The following is an 18,770-nucleotide window of genomic DNA, read 5'->3' on the forward strand; positions in this document are numbered from 1 at the left end:
AAAATTCCTCTTAGTGCATGATTCTAAGATCCTATCAGTTACATAAACAGCGTACCAGCATGACCATCAGATCCGTCTGTTGTAGTAAAAACAACTCATCTTCATTCCATATCTGTAGAACTGGCCCCAAGGAATGAGTCTGTTTATCTACGACCTGAATGGGCATCTACATCACTAGGAAGTCTGTACCTGGCTGTGGCTGCTGCTGCCACAGCCACCGTCCTAGTCCTAACATTGGCAGCTGTTCTCTATCTTCGGGGCAAGACCACACGCACCAGGTCAGTCTCAAGTACACCACAGTACACTACATCTGCTGTTCTGTGTAATACCTTATTCATTTTAGTACTATATATTAAAAGTTTTATTTATACTGTAGTTTTCAGTCCAGCCAGAGCCAAGGGGAAATAGAGCAGTCATTTCAGTCAGTTAGTTTGTTTATCTGTGTAGAATTGTTACTCTTGATAGATTTAAAGCCAAGGAAAAGTAAAGCCGTCAGTTAAGTTGTTTGATCATTTAGTTTATTTTGTGTGTGTTTAATAGTTAATCTTATCACTTTGCCATTCTGTTTAGAGCCCGGCACTTTAATCCTGGAATAGATGGCCACAAATGAACCACCTCTGTGTACCCTGTCCTCTGCAATCATACTGCCCTCTCTTCAACTCACACCCTCTTCTTTTTTATATATACAATTTTATTCAGCTTATAGTAAACAGCTCATAGACCAAGGGTAAGAAAGGCATTATGTAACCCTCCAATTGGAAAAGCCTCTTCCAAGTTTTATAAAATTGTATTCCCCCCCCCCAAAAAAAAAGTCAGCTGATTCAAGGGCTTAAATACAAGTTGTTCACCATGCAGGGGATCACTGACATGCCGTTACTACAGTGGCCCTGGGTATGTTGGAGGGGGCACCGGGGCCAGTGCTGGGGGGGGCACAACCACCTCAGGAGGGGGACCACCTTCTCTTAGGAGCAACTCTTATGCCACTATAGCATCCTTCAGAAAGGTTCCCATACTGACCAGTGAGGTAAGGGTTCACTTTTATTTCCTTGCTGTACACAGTAAGTCCTTGGTATATGTCAGAGATGTACAGATAATCTTCATTGAAAGTTGTTTCTGTTAAAATCAGATCGTAATTAAGTTACTGATGAATTAGCACCACATCTTTACTTAAAGTTGTTGTCTATTTATCTGTCTGTTGCCAGACGCCTTAACCTGGTAAGGGGTGGCCACAAACAAATCGTCTCCATGTTGCCCTGTCGCCTGCCATTTCATTGCCCTGCTCCCAGCTCACACCTCCCTATTTCAAATACCTCTCCACTCCATCCCTCCATCTCATCCTTGGCCTCCCCCTCCCTCTCCCCCCCCCACCTCACTCACATACACTCTCCTCGTCAGTCTCTCGCTCTCCATCCTCTCCATGTGGTCAAACCACCTTAGTGTATTTCTCCTAACACTTCCTATCACATCCACATCCACACCACAACACACCCTCACTTCCTCATTTGTCAGTCAGTCTCTCCATGTGACTCCACATGCTCCTCTCAAGTAACTCATTTCCACTGCACTCACCCTTGACTTGTGTCCCTCCAACAAGGTCCAAGCTTCACTTCCGTGCGGTAGAGTTGGTAATACAAGACTGTCGTGTAGAAGCTTTTTCACTTCCATGCTCACTTCCCTGTTTCTTATCGCTGCTTTCAAGGAACCAGCAACCTTTCTTCCCTGTTGTAACCTTCCAAGCATTTCACCCTCTAACTTCCATCCTTATTCATCACACAACCCAAGTACATAAATGCACTCTCATTTTCCATTTCCTCCTCATCCAACCTCACTGTACATTCACTGACTTCACTTCTTTCAAAGACCATCACTTTACTCTTCCCTACATTCACGTTTAGATTCTGTTTCTTACTGTCTCTCCCAAACTTATCCACCAAGCCTTGCAGCTCCCCTTTATCTTCACTTAACAACACAGTATCATCTGCAAACAACAGTACTGGTAGTTTCCAAACACTGCCCTCTCTCACTAGGGCCACTCCAACATCCACTGCCCTAGCTTGTATCTCTTTCATAACCCCTTCCATATACAGATTGAACAACCATGGAGACATGACACATCCTTGTTTCAATCCAACCTTCAAATACAAAAATTCACTCAGTTCACTATCAACACGCACTGTAGCCATAGCACTCTCATATGTACTCTTCACGGCCTTCAACAACTTCCCATCTACTCCATATATTTTTAATACTTACCATAATCCTTGTCTGTCCACCCTGTCATATGCTTTCTCCAAATCCATGAAAGCTTCATGCAACTTCTATCCCTTCACTAGAAACTTTTCCACTAAAGATCTAAGAATGAATATCTGATCTACACAACCTCTTCCCTTCCTAAAACCTCCCTGTTCTTCTCCAACTAATTCCTCTGTTATTTCCCTAACTCTGTCAATAAGTATCCTACCATATACTTTTCCTATTACACTAAGAAGGCAAATGCTCCTATGATTACCACACACTTCTTTTTCCTCTTTCCCTTTGTACAGGGGAATAAATATACCTGACTTCCAATCCTCCCAGACTCTACCTTCCTCCCAGGCCAACCTGCACATTATCCATATCCATTCTGTTACCATCTCTCCCCCATGCTTCAGCATTTCACCACACACTCCATCAATTCCAGGGGCTTTCCCGGATTTAACTTTCTTCCTTGCTTCCACAACTTCCATCCTACTGATTTCTTCCTGTCTTCTCACCTCCCTCCTTCTCCTAGCCATTCCCCAGCCACTTATACCTGCATTACTTTCATTCTCTGTGTTCAACAATTCCTTGAAGTGTTCTCTCCATCTGCTCACTTTTTCTCCCTTCTCCAGTAGTAATTTACCATTTTTATCTTTCACTCCCCAACTAACTTTCAGGCATTCTGTCTAACTCTCTTTACCTCTTTCCAGAACATTTTCTTACAGTCCCTCCACTTTACACTTGAATTCCTTCCAAATTCCTCATCCACTCTCTTCTTATTCTCCCTTACTAATCTTTTCACCTCTCTCTTCCTCTCGACATATAACTCTCTCCTCCGTCTCTCAACTTCTTCAACGCCCGTTTCTCATCATGCTCTCACTATATGCTTTCTTCTTTTGTGCCACAGCCTCTCTCACCTCTTCAGTCCACCATGCTGTTCCCTGCATCCCCTATCGTCTTCTCTTCACCCCACACACCACCTCACATGCTGCACAGATTGCTTCTGTGAATATCTTGCATACACCTTCCACGTGTCCCATATGCTCCAATCTATATTTACCCAATCACTCCTCGACTTCCTTCTAATATTCTGCCTTTTCTCCATCCCCGTGTAACTTTTTCACCCTCCTTGTAAGAACTACTTCCTCCTGTCCTTCACTTCTTCTATTTCTCCATTTCATTTGAACTTTGACCACCACCAAGTGGTGGTCCAAAAGTCCACCCCTCCAACCTCTCTCTCTCTCTCTCTCTCTCTCTACAGTATATATATATATATATATATATATGTTCCATCCATCCATCATCCAACCCCACATTGCCCCATGAGAAGCGTAGGAGCCCGGGGCTAGGCAGTTGGTCCCGACATTTAAGATGAGAGTGACCAGCCTCACTCATCCCTGAGTGACATTACATGAGCAATCAACCCCAACCACCTTGGGTATAAACCTTCACCGGCTCAATCCGATTGGAGCGCAATAATTACCTACTAAACCACCAGGTGCCAAAATTTGGTTATATGGTTACTACCCAGCATAGTAAATGGTTTCCTGGTGCACAGGAAACCATTTGGCTTGTCACTCAGTGTAGAGTCACCCACAGGCTGAAGGAAGTGGAAAGAATGAAGGAAAGAAAAACAGAAGAGGAAGTGTAAAGTCACCCGTAGGCAGAAGGACAAGGACAGAATGAAGGAAGGAAAGACAGAAGTGAATGGAAGGAAAGAAGGATGGAGAGGAAAGGGCAGACACCCGAGAGCAGCACTACATCAAGTGAGTGGATGGTGAGTGCCCCCACCTACCACAATATACAGTATATATATATATACTGTACTGTATATATATTATTTAAAGTGAAGACTACTATACTGAAAGTCAACATTGTAATTCCAGGATGTATTCCAAAATCTTAAAACATTTTTCATAGGGAAATAGGTTATTGTCCACAGGATCACCTTGCAAAGAAGTCAGATACCTGTGCCGTAATATAATGGTCAAACGTAAAATACTGTGTCATGAAATAGCTGCACAAAATATCTTTGAAACAGCTAAGTATAAAGCACATTAAAAACTTTTTTTCTGTATAAAATGGAGCAAATTAGTTAGATCACCATTACAGGTAGCAATGAAACTTTTATAAGCAATCTTTTTGTAATTTGTTGTGCTCTTAAATGCACAAGGATAATTTAAAAATTCAACATTACAGTACTTTAGTTCGTGTGTGTAAATGAATTCTTTTATGCCATTCATTTGGGATGTGAGGCAGTTAATTTTATTCTAAATAACCATGTAGGTTTGCACACTTACTTTCATATCTAATCAGTATGCTTTCCAATAAAAATCCCTTCAACAACTCCAGTTGAAATCTGAAAATGAGTGAGTGGATAACCTTTTGTGTAGGCTATTATATTTCTACCATTTAGCTATATATGGTACAGTATTCTGAAGTAAATTTCAATGAAATCTCACCGTAAAAAGTAAAATAATAATGAGGCTTTCTATGAGTGATGTTCTTTTAGTTTAGTTTTGTTTATTATTATTTTTTTTTAGTCCTGTAGCAGTTATTTGGACAGAGTTTTGGGCAATAGGTTAATAGTCCAGCTTGAGCCTTTTTAACAGTAAACTCCAATGTTGTAATTAGGATACTTTTGTGTGTGTAGCCAAGATAGATACAAACATTTCTTGACGTTCTGTATTTGTGCACTGTTACTGTTAATCTCAAGTGTTACTGAAGTTTTCATTCAACTTTTTATGTTACCAAATGCAACTTTATATCATACAGTATTTTAATATTTTTCTCATTGATACAGTTATTTGCTTTTTTTCTTTGCACTTTCTGTCATGCTCCTTTCAGATGATTACTCTGTTTTTTGTAACATCCTTTACTTTTGTTTGCCTTGTTTCCTATCCTTACATATACTGCATTAGATATTTGCTCATGCTAACCATATTTCCATTATCCCTGCCATGCTGTCTGACTGACAGAAAAAGAGAAAATGTAAAGTAAGTATTCATTTTGTCATACATGGCACTGTATACTGATCAGTAGTCTTCATATTGCTGGAGCTGAATTTGAAATCAACTTTACCATGTACTGCTCAAATACTGGCTTAGAGTTGTTTTATTCTCTGAATCTCATCAGTATTACTCTCACATCTCTAATCACATTATCTCCCACAGTCTGTATGGACCAACGGCAGCACAGGAGGAGGGGGAGGGGAATCTTTGCACTATGCCTCTTCCCCTCTCTCCCAGGTCTACTCACAGCCTTACTCCCCTGCCCACTCCCTCCCGGCTTCACGTCACTCCCATGCCTCCTGCTGCGCCTCCTCCCTCCATTCTCAGGTGTGAATTCACATTCGATACATACATGACATTTTCTCAGCACACAAAAAACATTGTAAGGGCTACTCATAAACTCAGTGCTCAAAAATAATTCACAAGCACCTATAGTACCTGTGACCAACAAGAAGTCGCCAGGAAGAGTTTACGTACAGTTGATCGGCACAGTCTTTAATAATCTCAACCCATGTTGTATTTCCATCAGCTCAACTGCAAGTTTGGAAAACTGCAAGACAGAACAAAGCTTTCAGGATAAGAACAGGATGTAAGCTACAAAGATTACAAATACTGTACAGATAACTGTTACCAGGATATTAAAATGTGTCCAGTTAAAGACTACATTAGCTAAGATGCAGAATTTATAGCTTCAGTACTTGATCCATCCCATCCTTGTAACACTGCATATATTGCAACACCCAGCTATTTGAAAAGAAAAAAGGAAAAAGGGGGGGGGGGTTTCAGGAATACTCCCCCAGTATCCCTGCTTGTCGTAAAAGGCGACTAAAAGGGTTGGCGGAGGGTTAGTGCCCCTCCCCGGAAAACAACTAACTAAAAAAACAAACAATAAGCCTCGGACAAGGACTGACCAAACAATGACGACCAAGGACCGGACAAAGGACATTGTAATTGGAACCTGGAATGTAAGGGGAGCAAATGATGAGGTGAAAGAGAGAGAGATTGTCCAGGTGCTTGAGGATGCGAAAGTGGATGTATGTGGAATAACTGAAACAAAATGGAGAGGAGAAAGTGTGAGAGAATGGGAGTATGGATGGGGTATATGTGCAGGAGTAGGTGAGAATGAGAGGGCAAAGGAAGGAGTATGTATAGTTGTGAGTAAAAGATGAAAGAGGAGCATAAGACAGTATGGATCAGTTGGGTCAAGGATTGTGTGGGTAAAGTTGAAAGTTGGAATACAAATGTGGACGACTGTGTGTGTGTATGCGCCAGCGCAAGATCGTGCTAGAAGAGTGAGAGAAGAGTTCTGGACAAATGTAGAAGTGTGCATGGAAAAGTTTGGAAGGAATGAGAGAGTGTTTTTGATTGGTGATATGAATGGTAAAGTTGGGAATGTGAAGGTGGATGGAATAGTTGGTGAGTGGGGTGTGCCTGCTGAGATAGATGAGAATGGGAGTGCGTTAGTGGACATTTGTGCTGGGAGGGGGTTGGTGATAGCCAATACCCTCTTCAGGCATAAAATGATTCACAGGTATACATGGCGAGTGATGAGAAGGGTGGGTGGTGAACTGAATGAAAGGAAGGCAATGATTGATTATGTGTGTGTGGATGAAAGGATGCGAAGATGTGTAATGGATGCAAGAGCTTATAGAGGTTGGGGGAGTGGACTTTCTGACCACTACTTGGTGATGGCCAGAATTAAAGTACAAGAAAGTTGGAGGAATAGAAGAAGGGAAGGACGAGAGGAAGTAGTTGCAAGGAGAGTGGAAAGGTTACAGGAGGATGAGAAAAAGGCAGAGTATAAGAGAGAAGTGGAGGAACGATTGGGCAAATATGAATTGGAGCAGATGGGAGACGTGGAAGGTGTGTGTAGAATATTTACAGAAGAAATATGTGCAGCATGTGATGTGGTGTGTGGAAGGAAGAGAAGACGGAGGGGGGTGCAAGGAACAGCGGGGTGGACTGAAGAGGTGAGACAGGCTGTGGCACAAAAGAAGAAAGCATACAATGAATTGATGAGAAATAGGGGCGTGGAAGAGGTTGAGAGGCGGAAGAGAGAGTTATATGTAGAAAGGAAGAGAGAGGTGAAAAGATTAGTAAGAGAGAGTAAGAAGAGAGTGGATGAGGAATTTGGAAGAAATTTGAGTGTAAAGTGGAGGGACTGTAAGAAAATGTTCTGGAGAGAGGTGAAAAGAGTAAGACAGGGTGGAAGTGAAGTTAGCAGGGGAGTGAAAGATAAAAATGGTAGATTACTAGTGGAGAAGGGAGAAAAAGTGAGCAGATGGAGAGAACACTTTAAGGAATTGTTGAACGTAGAGGATGGAAGTAATGCGAGTATAAGTGGCTGGGGAATGGCTGGGAGAAGGAGGGAGGTGAGAAGACAGGAAGAAATCAGTAGGATAGAAGTTGTGGAAGCAATGAAGAAAGTTAAATCGGGGAAAGCCCCAGGAATTGATGGAGTGTGTGGTGAAATGCTGAAGCATGGGGGAGAGATAGTAGTAGAATGGATGTGGAAGATGTGCAGATTGGCCTAGGAGGAAGGTAGAGTCCCGGAGGATTGGAAGTCAGGTATAAGTATTCCCTTGTACAAAGGAAAAGGGGAAAAAGAAGTGTGTGGTAACCATAGGGGCATTTGTCTTCTTAGTATAATAGGAAAAGTGTATGGTAGGATACTTATAGACAGAGTTAGAGAAAGAACAGAGAAATTAGTTGGAGAAGAACAGGGAGGCTTTAGGAAGGGAAGAGGTTGTGTAGATCAGATATTCATTCTCAGATCTTTAGTGGAAAAGTTTCTAGAGAAGGGAAAGAAGTTGTATGCGGCTTTCATGGATTTGGAGAAAGCATATGACAGGGTGGATAGACAAGGATTGTGGAAAGTGTTAAGAATATATGGAGTAGATGGAAAGTTGTTGAATGCTGTGAAGAGTATGTACGATGGTGCGAAGGCTGCAGTGCGTGTGGATGGTGAACTAAGTGAATTTTTCTCTTTGAAGGTTGGGTTGAAACAGGGATGTGTCATGTCTCCATGGTTGTTCAATCTGTACATGGATGGGGTAATAAAAGAGGTACAAGGTAGGGTAGTGGATGTTGGAGTGGCCATGGTGAGAGAGGATAGTGTTTGGAAACTCCCTGTACTGTTGTTTGCAGATGATACTGTGTTGTTGAGTGAAGACGAAGGAGAGCTGCAAGGCTTGGTGGATGAGTTTGGGAGAGTGTGTAAGAAACGGAATCTAAAGGTGAATGTAGGGAAGAGTAAAGTGATGGTCTTTGAGAGAGGTGAAGTCAGTGTATGTACAGCGAGGTTGGATGGTGAGGAATTGGAAAATGTGAGTACGTTTAAGTACTTGGGTAGTGTGATGAGTAAGGATGGAGGTTTGGAGGGTGAAGTGCTTGAAAGGGTACAGCAGGGAAGAAAGGTTGCTGGTTCCTTGAAAGCAGTGATAAGAAACAGGGAAGTGAGCATGGAAGTGAAAAAGTTACTACATGACAGTATTGTGATACCAACTCTAACGTACGGAAGTGAAGCTTGGACGTTGTTGGAAGGACACAAGTCAAGAGTGAGAGCAGTGGAAATGAGTTATTTAAGAGGAGCCTGTGGAGTCACATGGAGAGACAGGCTGACGAATGAGGATATAAAGGAGCGTTGTGGTGTTGATGTGGATGTAATAGGAAGCGTTATGAGGAACACACTGAGGTGGTTTGGCCATGTGGAGAGGATGGAGGGTGAAAGACTGACGAAGAGAGTGTATGTGAGTGAGGTGGAGGGGGAAATAGAGAGGGGGAGGCCGAGGATGAGATGGAGGGATGGGGTGGAGAGGTATATGAGAGAGGGGGGTGTGAGCTGGGAGCAGGGGAGTGAAATGGCGGGGGACAGGGCGACTTGGAGGCGATTTGTTTGTGGCCACCCCAAACGGGATTGAGGCGTCTGGCAATAGATAGATAGATAGATGTTGGTACAGTAGAAAACACCCTACCTTCAGCACTAATCACTTCACATGGCCACAGTACATGGCCATCACAGCCATCTTTAATCCCTAATCTTCTTCTTAACAGTATCCTTTTTGAACTTGTCCAATAAATTATTCTGCTGAAACTGCCTCCTCCCAAATGGACATAAATACACCATGTGAGTTATGATGTGGTCTGATCATCACTCATCTATATTTCATTACCAACATAAAATACAACTCACCAGCGGTCCACACCACCCTTATTGTAATGCTCTCCCATACACCACAAAATATTTGACATACACACTTTACTGCCACAATGCAGACATTTGTTAAATGCAGCGAACGATCACCAGAAGACCCTATCTCAGGCTCCATCAACATGTATTTGTCCAGGGACCAGCAACAGCTCATTGTGATCCTTCTTGATAAGCAATGAGGCTACTACCTATATAGGACTGTGGCTCATCATCACCATCATCCAGACCTCCTTTCCCACCTTAAACTGGCATGAGGAAAAGTCCAGAGAGCAAGAAAAAAAATGATAGAAAGAGGTTGTGTACTTTGCCTTGTATGGACCACACTCCCATTTATTTGCCATTCAAACCCCTGGAATCCTGGCTTAACCTTAGGTCCAAAACTTATTCCGTGCTTAGCTTTACATAAGCTGTATACATTTGTCCATCCAATCCTGTGTTTCCCCATGATGAGTGCAGGTGCCCTGGGCTAGGCAAGTTGGTCCTGACATATAAGATGAGAGTGACCAGCCTCACTCGTCTCTGAGTGGCATTACATGAGCAATGAGCCCCAACCCTTGGATATAAACCTTCCACTGGCTCAATCCAATTGGAGCACCAACTATAATTACTGTATATCTTTTTTCATCCAGAGGAATTGGGAGGAAGTAATATTATGTCTATACTGTGTTCCCATCATTTAAAAGGCAAATGAGTAATGTGGGGTAGGTAGCTAAAAATCCTCCCTCCATGCACTGTGTTAATGTAGGGATATGATCACCCCATTGCTCACCACATATTATACAGGTAACATAGTAACTTCTGCAGCAAGAAAAATGGAGGAATAACCCTGATGGGACTTACTTTTTTCTTATCAGTTCATATCCAAGGCTAAATTAGAGAACTTTAGTCTTGATCACCCCACTGTATTTGACAAGGTGAAGTTACACATACACATTATTGTAAAGTATGTTTACTTTTAATTTTTCTCCATTTTATTTATGTAAAGAAAAATATAACTAACTTTCACTTCTCTTTCCACTTTCTGCCGTTTCTTTTCTTCATTAGTCACTTGATATATTTTCAATTATGTATACTGGACAACTTTTTGTAATGTTTACCTGACATGTAATTGTTAATGCACATGAAGTAATGTACTGTGTATGGGTTTGTTTGGCTGGTAGGCTTCATGGAAGGACCCCCGCACTATGGACCACAGTGAGAAAGTGCGACAACTGGCCATTGACAGGTGGAAGGTGAGTCGTATCATAGGCATTTTGTTTTTCCAAGTGCCACATTAAGCCAGTAAACTTGAGCTCCAAGGAATCTGGTAAGTAATGAGACAGTTGATTTGCTATAACTTAGGGTGATGTGATGACAGAACATTTGGAATCAGGAATTTCTGCCAGAAGTTGTGGCAGTCATGAATTTCTTTTCATTTTCTCACATTTCTGTCATAAGAGTTAGTCAAAACTATTTGCTCAGACAGTAATTAATTTGGTTGTCATTGTCATGGTTGTGGCCTCAGGCTCTTCTGGACATCAAGCCAGTGACTGAAGTTGCCCCTCATGTGAAGCACACAAATGTCAGAATTAGTTCATGAGAATGTAATTATGTTGATGCTTATGAAAATTTTAATTAGTAGTTTCCTTAATAGAAGAAGATTGTGATTAGTGGCATCCTTCCTTCCATTTAAATGTTGGAGGTTTGTTGGAGGAGAGACAGTATTTTTTTTTATAAGAGTGGCAGCATACACTATTGTGATTTTTTGTAGGAAGTCTTTTTGACTATCCATAAAGTATTTCATCCATCCATCTTATGAAAGGATATGTGAAAGGAAAATTATGTCAAGTATTTATGGCATATACTGTACATACAATAGTACTGTGATGAATTTGGGAGATTTCGGTGCAGAAATTTTTCATACCAACTATACCATATTGAGTTCATATCCTTAAGAAGGTTATAACTTAGTCTTAAGTTTTCTAAACAAAAGAAACTGTTACACTATACCATTTTCCTCCCAACTACAGATAGAAGTAGGTGAAGTGGTGGCAGAGGGGACATTTGGACGGGTGCACAAAGGGGTTTACCGAGACCCATATGCCCGTGCCTCACTGTCAGTTATTCTCAAAACAGTGACTGGTGAGTTAATATTCTGTCTCTGTCAACCAAGCATGGGGCGATTACAGGGGTATTGTAATCGATTACAATTACAGTACTTTGCAAACTTCAGATTACAATTACGATTATGATTACAGTAAAACTAAGAGTAATTGATTATTATCTATCTATCTATTGCCAGACGCCTCAATCCCGTTTGGGGTGGCCACAAACAAATCGCCTCCAAGTCGCCCTGTCCCCCGCCATTTCACTGCCCTGCTCCCAACTCACACCCCCCTTTCTCATATACCTCTCCACCCCATCCCTCCATCTCATCCTCGGCCTCCCCCTCCCTCTTCCCCCCTCCACCTCACTCACATACACTCTCTTCGTCAGTCTTTCACCCTCCATCCTTTCCACATGGCCAAACCACCTCAGTGTGTTCCTCATAACGCTTCCTATCACATCCACATCCACACCACAACGCTCCTGTATATCCTCATTCGTCAGCCTGTCTCTCCATGTGACTCCACAGGCTCCTCTTAAATAACTCATTTCCACTGCTCTCACTCTTGACTTGTGTCCTTCCAACAATGTCCAAGCTTCACTTCCGTACGTTACAGTTGGTATCACAATACTGTCATGTAGTAACTTTTTCACTTCCATGCTCACTTCCCTGTTTCTTATCACTGCTTTCAAAGAACCAGCAGCCTTTCTTCCCTGCTGTACCCTTTCAAGCACTTCACCCTCCAAACCTCCATCCTTACTCATCACACTACCCAAGTACTTAAACGTACTCACATTTTCCAATTCCTCACCATCCAACCTCGCTGTACATTCACTGACTTCACCTCTCTCAAAGACCATCACTTTACTCTTCCCTACATTCACCTTTAGATTCCGTTTCTTACACACTCTCCCAAACTCATCCACCAAGCCTTGCAGCTCCCCTTCGTCTTCACTCAACAACACAGTATCATCTGCAAACAACAGTACAGGGAGTTTCCAAACACTATCCTCTCTCACCAGGGCCACTCCAACATCCACAACCCTACCTTGTACCTCTTTTATTACCCCATCCATGTACAGATTGAACAACCATGGAGACATGACACATCCCTGTTTCAACCCAACCTTCAAAGAGAAAAATTCACTTAGTTCACCATCCACACGCACTGCAGCCTTCGCACCATCGTACATACTCTTCACAGCATTCAACAACTTCCCATCTACTGCATATATTCTTAACACTTTCCACAATCCTTGTCTATCCACCCTGTCATATGCTTTCTCCAAATCCATGAAAGCCGCATACAACTTCTTTCCCTTCTCTAGAAACTTTTCCACTAAAGATCTAAGAATAAATATCTGATCCACACAACCTCTTCCCTTCCTAAAGCCTCCCTGTTCTTCTCCAACTAATTTCTCTGTTCTTTCTCTAACTCTGTCTATAAGTATCCTACCATACACTTTTCCTATTATACTAAGACAAATGCCCTATGATTACCACACACTTCTTTTTCCCCTTTTCCTTTGTACAAGGGAATAATTATACCTGACTTCCAATCCCCCGGGACTCTACCTTCCTCCCAGGCCAATCTGCACATCTTCCACATCCATTCTACTACTATCTCTCCCCCATGCTTCAGCATTTCACCACACACTCCATCAATTCCTGGGGCTTTCCCCGATTTAACTTTCTTCATTGCTTCCACAACTTCTATCCTACTGATTTCTTCCTGTCTTCTCACCTCCCTCCTTCTCCCAGCCATTCCCCAGCCACTTATACTCGCATTACTTCCATCCTCTACGTTCAACAATTCCTTAAAGTATTCTCTCCATCTGTTCACTTTTTCTCCCTTCTCCACAAGTAATCTACGATTTTTATCTTTCACTCCCCTGCTTACTTCACTTCCACCCTGTCTTACTCTTTTCACTTCTCTCCAGAACATTTTCTTACAGTCCCTCCACTTTACACTCAAATTCCTTCCAAATTCCTCATCCACTCTCTTCTTACTCTCTCTTACTAATCTTTTCACCTCTCTCTTTCTTTTCACATATAACTCTCTCTTCCGCCTCTCAACTTCTTCCACGCCCCTATTTCTCATCCATTCATTGTATGTTTTCTTCTTTTGTGCCACAGCCTGTTTCACCTCTTCAGTCCACCACGCTGTTTCTTGCACCCCCCTCCGTCTTCTCTTCCTTCCACACACCACATCACATGCTGCACATATTTCTTCTGTAAATATCTTACACACACCTTCCACGTCTCCCATCTGCTCCAATTCATATTTGCCCAATCGTTCCTCCACTTCTCTCTTATACTCTGCCTTTTTCTCATCCTCTTGTAACCTTTCCACTCTCCTTGCAACTACTCCTTCCTCTCGTCTTTCCCTTCTTCTATTCCTCCATCTTACTTGCATCGTAATTGATTACGATTACAATTATATAAGATGTAATTGAGATTACAATCATGATAACATGTACAGTACTGTTATCTATCTATCTATTTATTGCCAGACGCCTCAGTCCCGTTTGGGGTGGCCACAAACAAATCGCCCCCAAGTTGCCCTGTCCCCCGCCATTTCACTGCCCTGCTCCCAACTCACACCCCCCTCTCTCATATACCTCTCCACCCCATCCCTCCATCTCATCCTCGGCCTCCCCCTCCCTCTTCCCCCCCTTCACCTCACTCACATACACTCTCTTCGTCAGTCTTTCACCCTCCATCCTCTCCACATGGCCAAACCACCTCAGTGTTTTCCTCATAACGCTTCCTATCACATCCACATCCACACCACAACGCTCCTTTATATCCTCATTCGTCAGCCTGTCTCTCCATGTGACTCCACTGGCTCCTCTTAAATAACTCATTTCCACTGCTCTCACTCTTTGACTTGTGTCCTTCCAACAACATCCAAGCTTCACTTCCATACGTTAGAGTTGGTATCACAATACTGTCATGTAGTAACTTTTTCACTTCCATGCTCACTTCCCTGTTTCTTATCACTGCTTTCAAAGAACCAGCAACCTTTCTTCCCTACTGTACCCTTTCAAGCACTTCACCCTCCAGACCTCCATCCTTACTCATCACGCTACCCAAGTACTTAAACATACTCACATTTTCCAATTCCTCACCATCCAACCTTGCTGTACATTCACTGACTTCACCTCTCTCAAAGACCATCACTTTACTCTTCCCTACATTCACCTTTAGATTCCATTTCTTACACACTCACCCAAACTCATTCACCAAGCCTTGCAGCTCCCCTTCGTCTTCACTCAACAACACAGTATCATCTGCAAACAACAGTACAGGGAGTTTCCAAACACTATCCTCTCTTACCAGGGCCACTCCAACATCCACTACCCTACCTTGTACCTATTTTATTACCCCATCCATGTACAGATTGAACAACCATGGCGACATGACACATCCCTGTTTCAACCCGACTTTCAAAGAGAAAAATTCACTTAGTTCACCATCCACACGCACTGCAGCCTTCGCACCATCGTACATACTCTTCACAGCATTCAACAACTTCCCATCTACTCTATATATTCTTAATACTTTCCATAATCCATGTCTATCCACCTTGTCATATGCTTTCTCAAAATCCATGAAAGCCGCATACAACTTCTTTCCCTTCTCTAGAAACTTTTCCAGTAAAGATCTAAGAATGAATATCTGATCCACACAACCTCTTCCCTTCTTAAAGCCTCCCTGTTCTTCTCCAACTAATTTCTCTGTTCTTTCTCTAACTCTGTCAATAAGTATCCTACCATACACTTTTCCTGTTATACTAAGAAAACAAATGCCCCTATGGTTACCACACACTTCTTTTTCCTCTTTTCCTTTGTACAAGGGAATAATTATACCTGACTTCCTATTCTCTGGGACTCTACCTTCCTCCCAGCCAATCTGCACATCTTCCACATCCATTCTACTACTATCTCTCCCCCATGCTTCAGCATTTCACCACACACTCCATCAATTCCTGGGGCTTTCCCTGATTTAACTTTCTTCATTGCTTCCACAACTTCTATCCTACTGATTTCTTCCTGTCTTCTCACCTCCCTCCTTCTCCCAGCCATTCCCCAGCCACTTATACTTGCATTACTTCCATCCTCTACGTTCAACTATTCCTTAAAGTGTTCTCTCCATCTGCTCACTTTTTCTCCCTTCTCCACTAGTAATCTACCATATTTATCTTTCACTCCCCTGCTAATTTCACTTCCACCCTGTCTTACTCTTTTCACCTCTTTCCAGAACATTTTCTACACTCAAATTCCTTCCAAATTCCTCATCCACTCTCTTCTTACTCTCTCTTACTAATCTTTTCACCTCTCTCTTCCTTTCTACATATAACTCTCTCTTCTGCCTCTCAACTTCTTCCACGCCCCTATTTCTCATCTATTCATTGTATGCTTTCTTCTTTTGTGCCACAGCCTGTCTCACCTCTTCAGTCCACCCCGCTGTTCCGTGCACCCCCCTCCATCTTGTCTTCCTTCCACACACCACATCACATGCTGCACATATTTCTTCTGTAAATATCCTACACACACCTTCCACGTCTCTCATCTGCTCCAATTCATATTTGCCCAATCGTTCCTCCACTTCTCTCTTATACTCTGCCTTTTTCTCATCCTCTTGTAACCTTTCCACTCTCCTTGCAACTACTCCTTCCTCTCATCTTTCCCTTCTATTCCTCCATCTTACTTGAATCCTAATTCTGGCCACCACCAAGTAGTGATCAGAAAGTCCACTCCCCCAACCTCTATAAGCTCTTGCATCCATTACACATCTTCGCATCCTTTCATCCACACACACATAATCAAGCATTGCCTTCTTTTCATTCAGTTCACCACCCACCCTTCTCATCACTCGCCATGTATACCTGTGGATCATTTTATGCCTGAAGAGGGTATTGGCTAGCACCAACCCCCTCCCAGCACAAATTTCCACTAATGCACTCCCATTCTCATCTATCTCAACAGACACACCCCACTCACCAGCTATTCCATCCACCTTCACATTCCCAACTTTACCATTCATATCACCGATCAGAAACACTCTCTCATTCCTTCCAAACTTTTCCATGCACATTTCCACATTTGTCCAGAACTCTTCTCTCACTCTTCTAGCACGATCTTGTGTTGGCGCATACACACACACAATCGCCCACATTTGTATTCCAACTTTCAACTTTACCCACACAATCCTTGACCCAACTGATCCATACTGTCTTATGCTCTTCTTCCATCTTTTACTCACAACTATACATACTCCTTCCTTTGCCCTCTCATTCTCACCTGCTCCTGAACATATACCCCATCCATACTCCCATTCTCTCACACTTTCTCCTCTCCATTTTGTTTCAGTTATTCCACATACATCCACTTTCACACCCTCAAGCACCTGGACAATCTCTCTCTCTTTCACCTCATCATTCGCTCCTCTTACATTCCATGTACCCATTACCAAGTCCTTTGTCCGGTCCTGGGTCATCATCGTTTGGTCAGTCCTTGTCCGAGGCTTCTTGTTTGTTTTTTTAGTTAGTTGTTTTCCGGGGAGGGGCACTAACCCTCCGCCAACCCTTTTAGTCGCCTTTTACAACAAGCAGGGATACTGGGGGAGTATTCTTGAAAAACCCTCCTTTTATGCACTATATAATTATGAGCACGTTTCTTTTATGCTTGACATTGATTAAGTAAATAGCTGAAGTTAGTTTTTAATAGCAAAAACATCATCCAGTAATGTAAAACTGATATTTTCTAGGTCATTCTATTAACTTTTCTACCAACTGAGATCTTCCCAGGTGTTATTATTCTAGCTTAGCCAACGGCCATACCGCGTTGAGTACACCGCTTCCCGTTTGATCAGCGAAGTTAAGCAACGTTGGGTCTGGTTAGTACTTGGATGGGTGACCACCTGGGAACACCAGATGCTGTTGGCATAACGTTCTCCCTATGTTTCAAGTGGGGTTGGTGGAGGATTAGTGCCCCTCCCTGTAAAAACAACTAACTCGAAGCCCTTGGCCACCCTGTTCGGGATACATGGCGTCTGGCAATGAATGAATGAATGAATGAATGAATGAGGTATATGGAAGCTTCTAAGTAATAACCTACAATTCACTTTTGTTTTCATATTACTTGTGGACTTTTATGGTGTATATATGACTGTTTGACACTGAACTACAGTACAGTATTTTATTCTTGACGAGTATTTGTGGAAGAATAACTTACCTGGGGCCTTGTAATCGTAAAAGTAACCATGATTACGATTACAATATGAGAGTAATAGATTGCGATTGCAATTACTTTGAAAAAAATGCCTAAGTAATCGATTACGATTACACAGAAGTCTGTAATCGATTACAATCGATTACATTTACAGATTACAAGTACCCTATGTCTGTGTCAACTTCAGTACTGTATTTTATAGCACAATATTATTTTTACATCGTCAGTTTGATAGCAATTGTTTACTGTTGTGTGGAATGGAAATAAGCTAGAAACTAGATACGGCACTGTACTGTAATGATTTTGAGTGTATATATTAACAAATTGCCCATTTTTGCAGTGGAATAGCTTGCAGCCACTAGTTAGTGTGCTATATTTGGCCAGCAGGTAACAATTGTTGTGGGATTGACTCCCCACAAAATGCACTGCTATAATAGATATTTGCCATGCTCTCTTATAGACTCGTCAGTATCAGGAGAGTGCTTAAAAATTGTCTACACATCAGTCACTTGCCATGTAAGCTTTCAGAATTCATTACTTCATCTTACAGAGTAGACACCACACATCCATTCCTCATCCAGTCCCGCTTTACCCCTTGAGAGTATAAGGGCCGAGGGGTAGGTTACTTAGTCCAGACATTTAGGGCGTGAGTGATAAATCTTTTCACTTGGTGGCAACTTTTCATGGCAGAGTGGAATTAGTGGGATCCCACACTGCTCAGCCTTGAAAAGGTCCCTTAATGAAAGCTGAACCCCATCCCTTCCTCCTCCTGCATGCCACAAAGAAGCATTATTAAGACTGCATATTATGAGGCTGCATGCCCGTACTGATGTCCTGGGCTATAAGGTTAACCACCCTGTTCTAGTAAATGATTTCCAGGGCTACAAGAAACTATTTTGCATGTCACACTCAGTGTAGAATCACATGAAGGTTGCACTGCATCAGCTGAGTGAATGATGGGTTCCTACACCATTGACACACTCAGTATT

At 42.3% G+C, this 18,770-nt stretch overlaps 1 protein-coding gene and 1 non-coding gene across 2 annotated transcripts in view; both read left to right on the plus strand.

Annotated features, from left to right (window-relative positions):
- LOC145411872 (tyrosine-protein kinase RYK-like) overlaps positions 1–18,770 on the plus strand; it is a 241,053-nt gene that overhangs the window by 211,362 nt on the left and 10,921 nt on the right. Inside the window, exons 6-11 of the mRNA XM_080281831.1 lie at positions 119–278; positions 856–1,024; positions 5,217–5,238; positions 5,437–5,576; positions 10,620–10,691; positions 11,469–11,580. Of these exons, the coding sequence (XP_080137957.1) occupies positions 119–278; positions 856–1,024; positions 5,217–5,238; positions 5,437–5,576; positions 10,620–10,691; positions 11,469–11,580 (675 nt within the window). The remainder of the gene's footprint in view (positions 1–118; positions 279–855; positions 1,025–5,216; positions 5,239–5,436; positions 5,577–10,619; positions 10,692–11,468; positions 11,581–18,770) is intronic.
- On the plus strand, positions 17,377–17,495 carry LOC145411992 (5S ribosomal RNA). Its single transcript, XR_013899504.1, has one exon. It is a non-coding gene; the product is annotated as a 5S ribosomal RNA (ribosomal RNA).

The sequence above is a fragment of the Coenobita brevimanus genome, chromosome 91 (assembly GCF_032717465.1).
Source record: "Coenobita brevimanus isolate Jiangsu-jjx chromosome 91, ASM3271746v2, whole genome shotgun sequence".
NCBI lineage: Eukaryota > Metazoa > Arthropoda > Malacostraca > Decapoda > Coenobitidae > Coenobita > Coenobita brevimanus.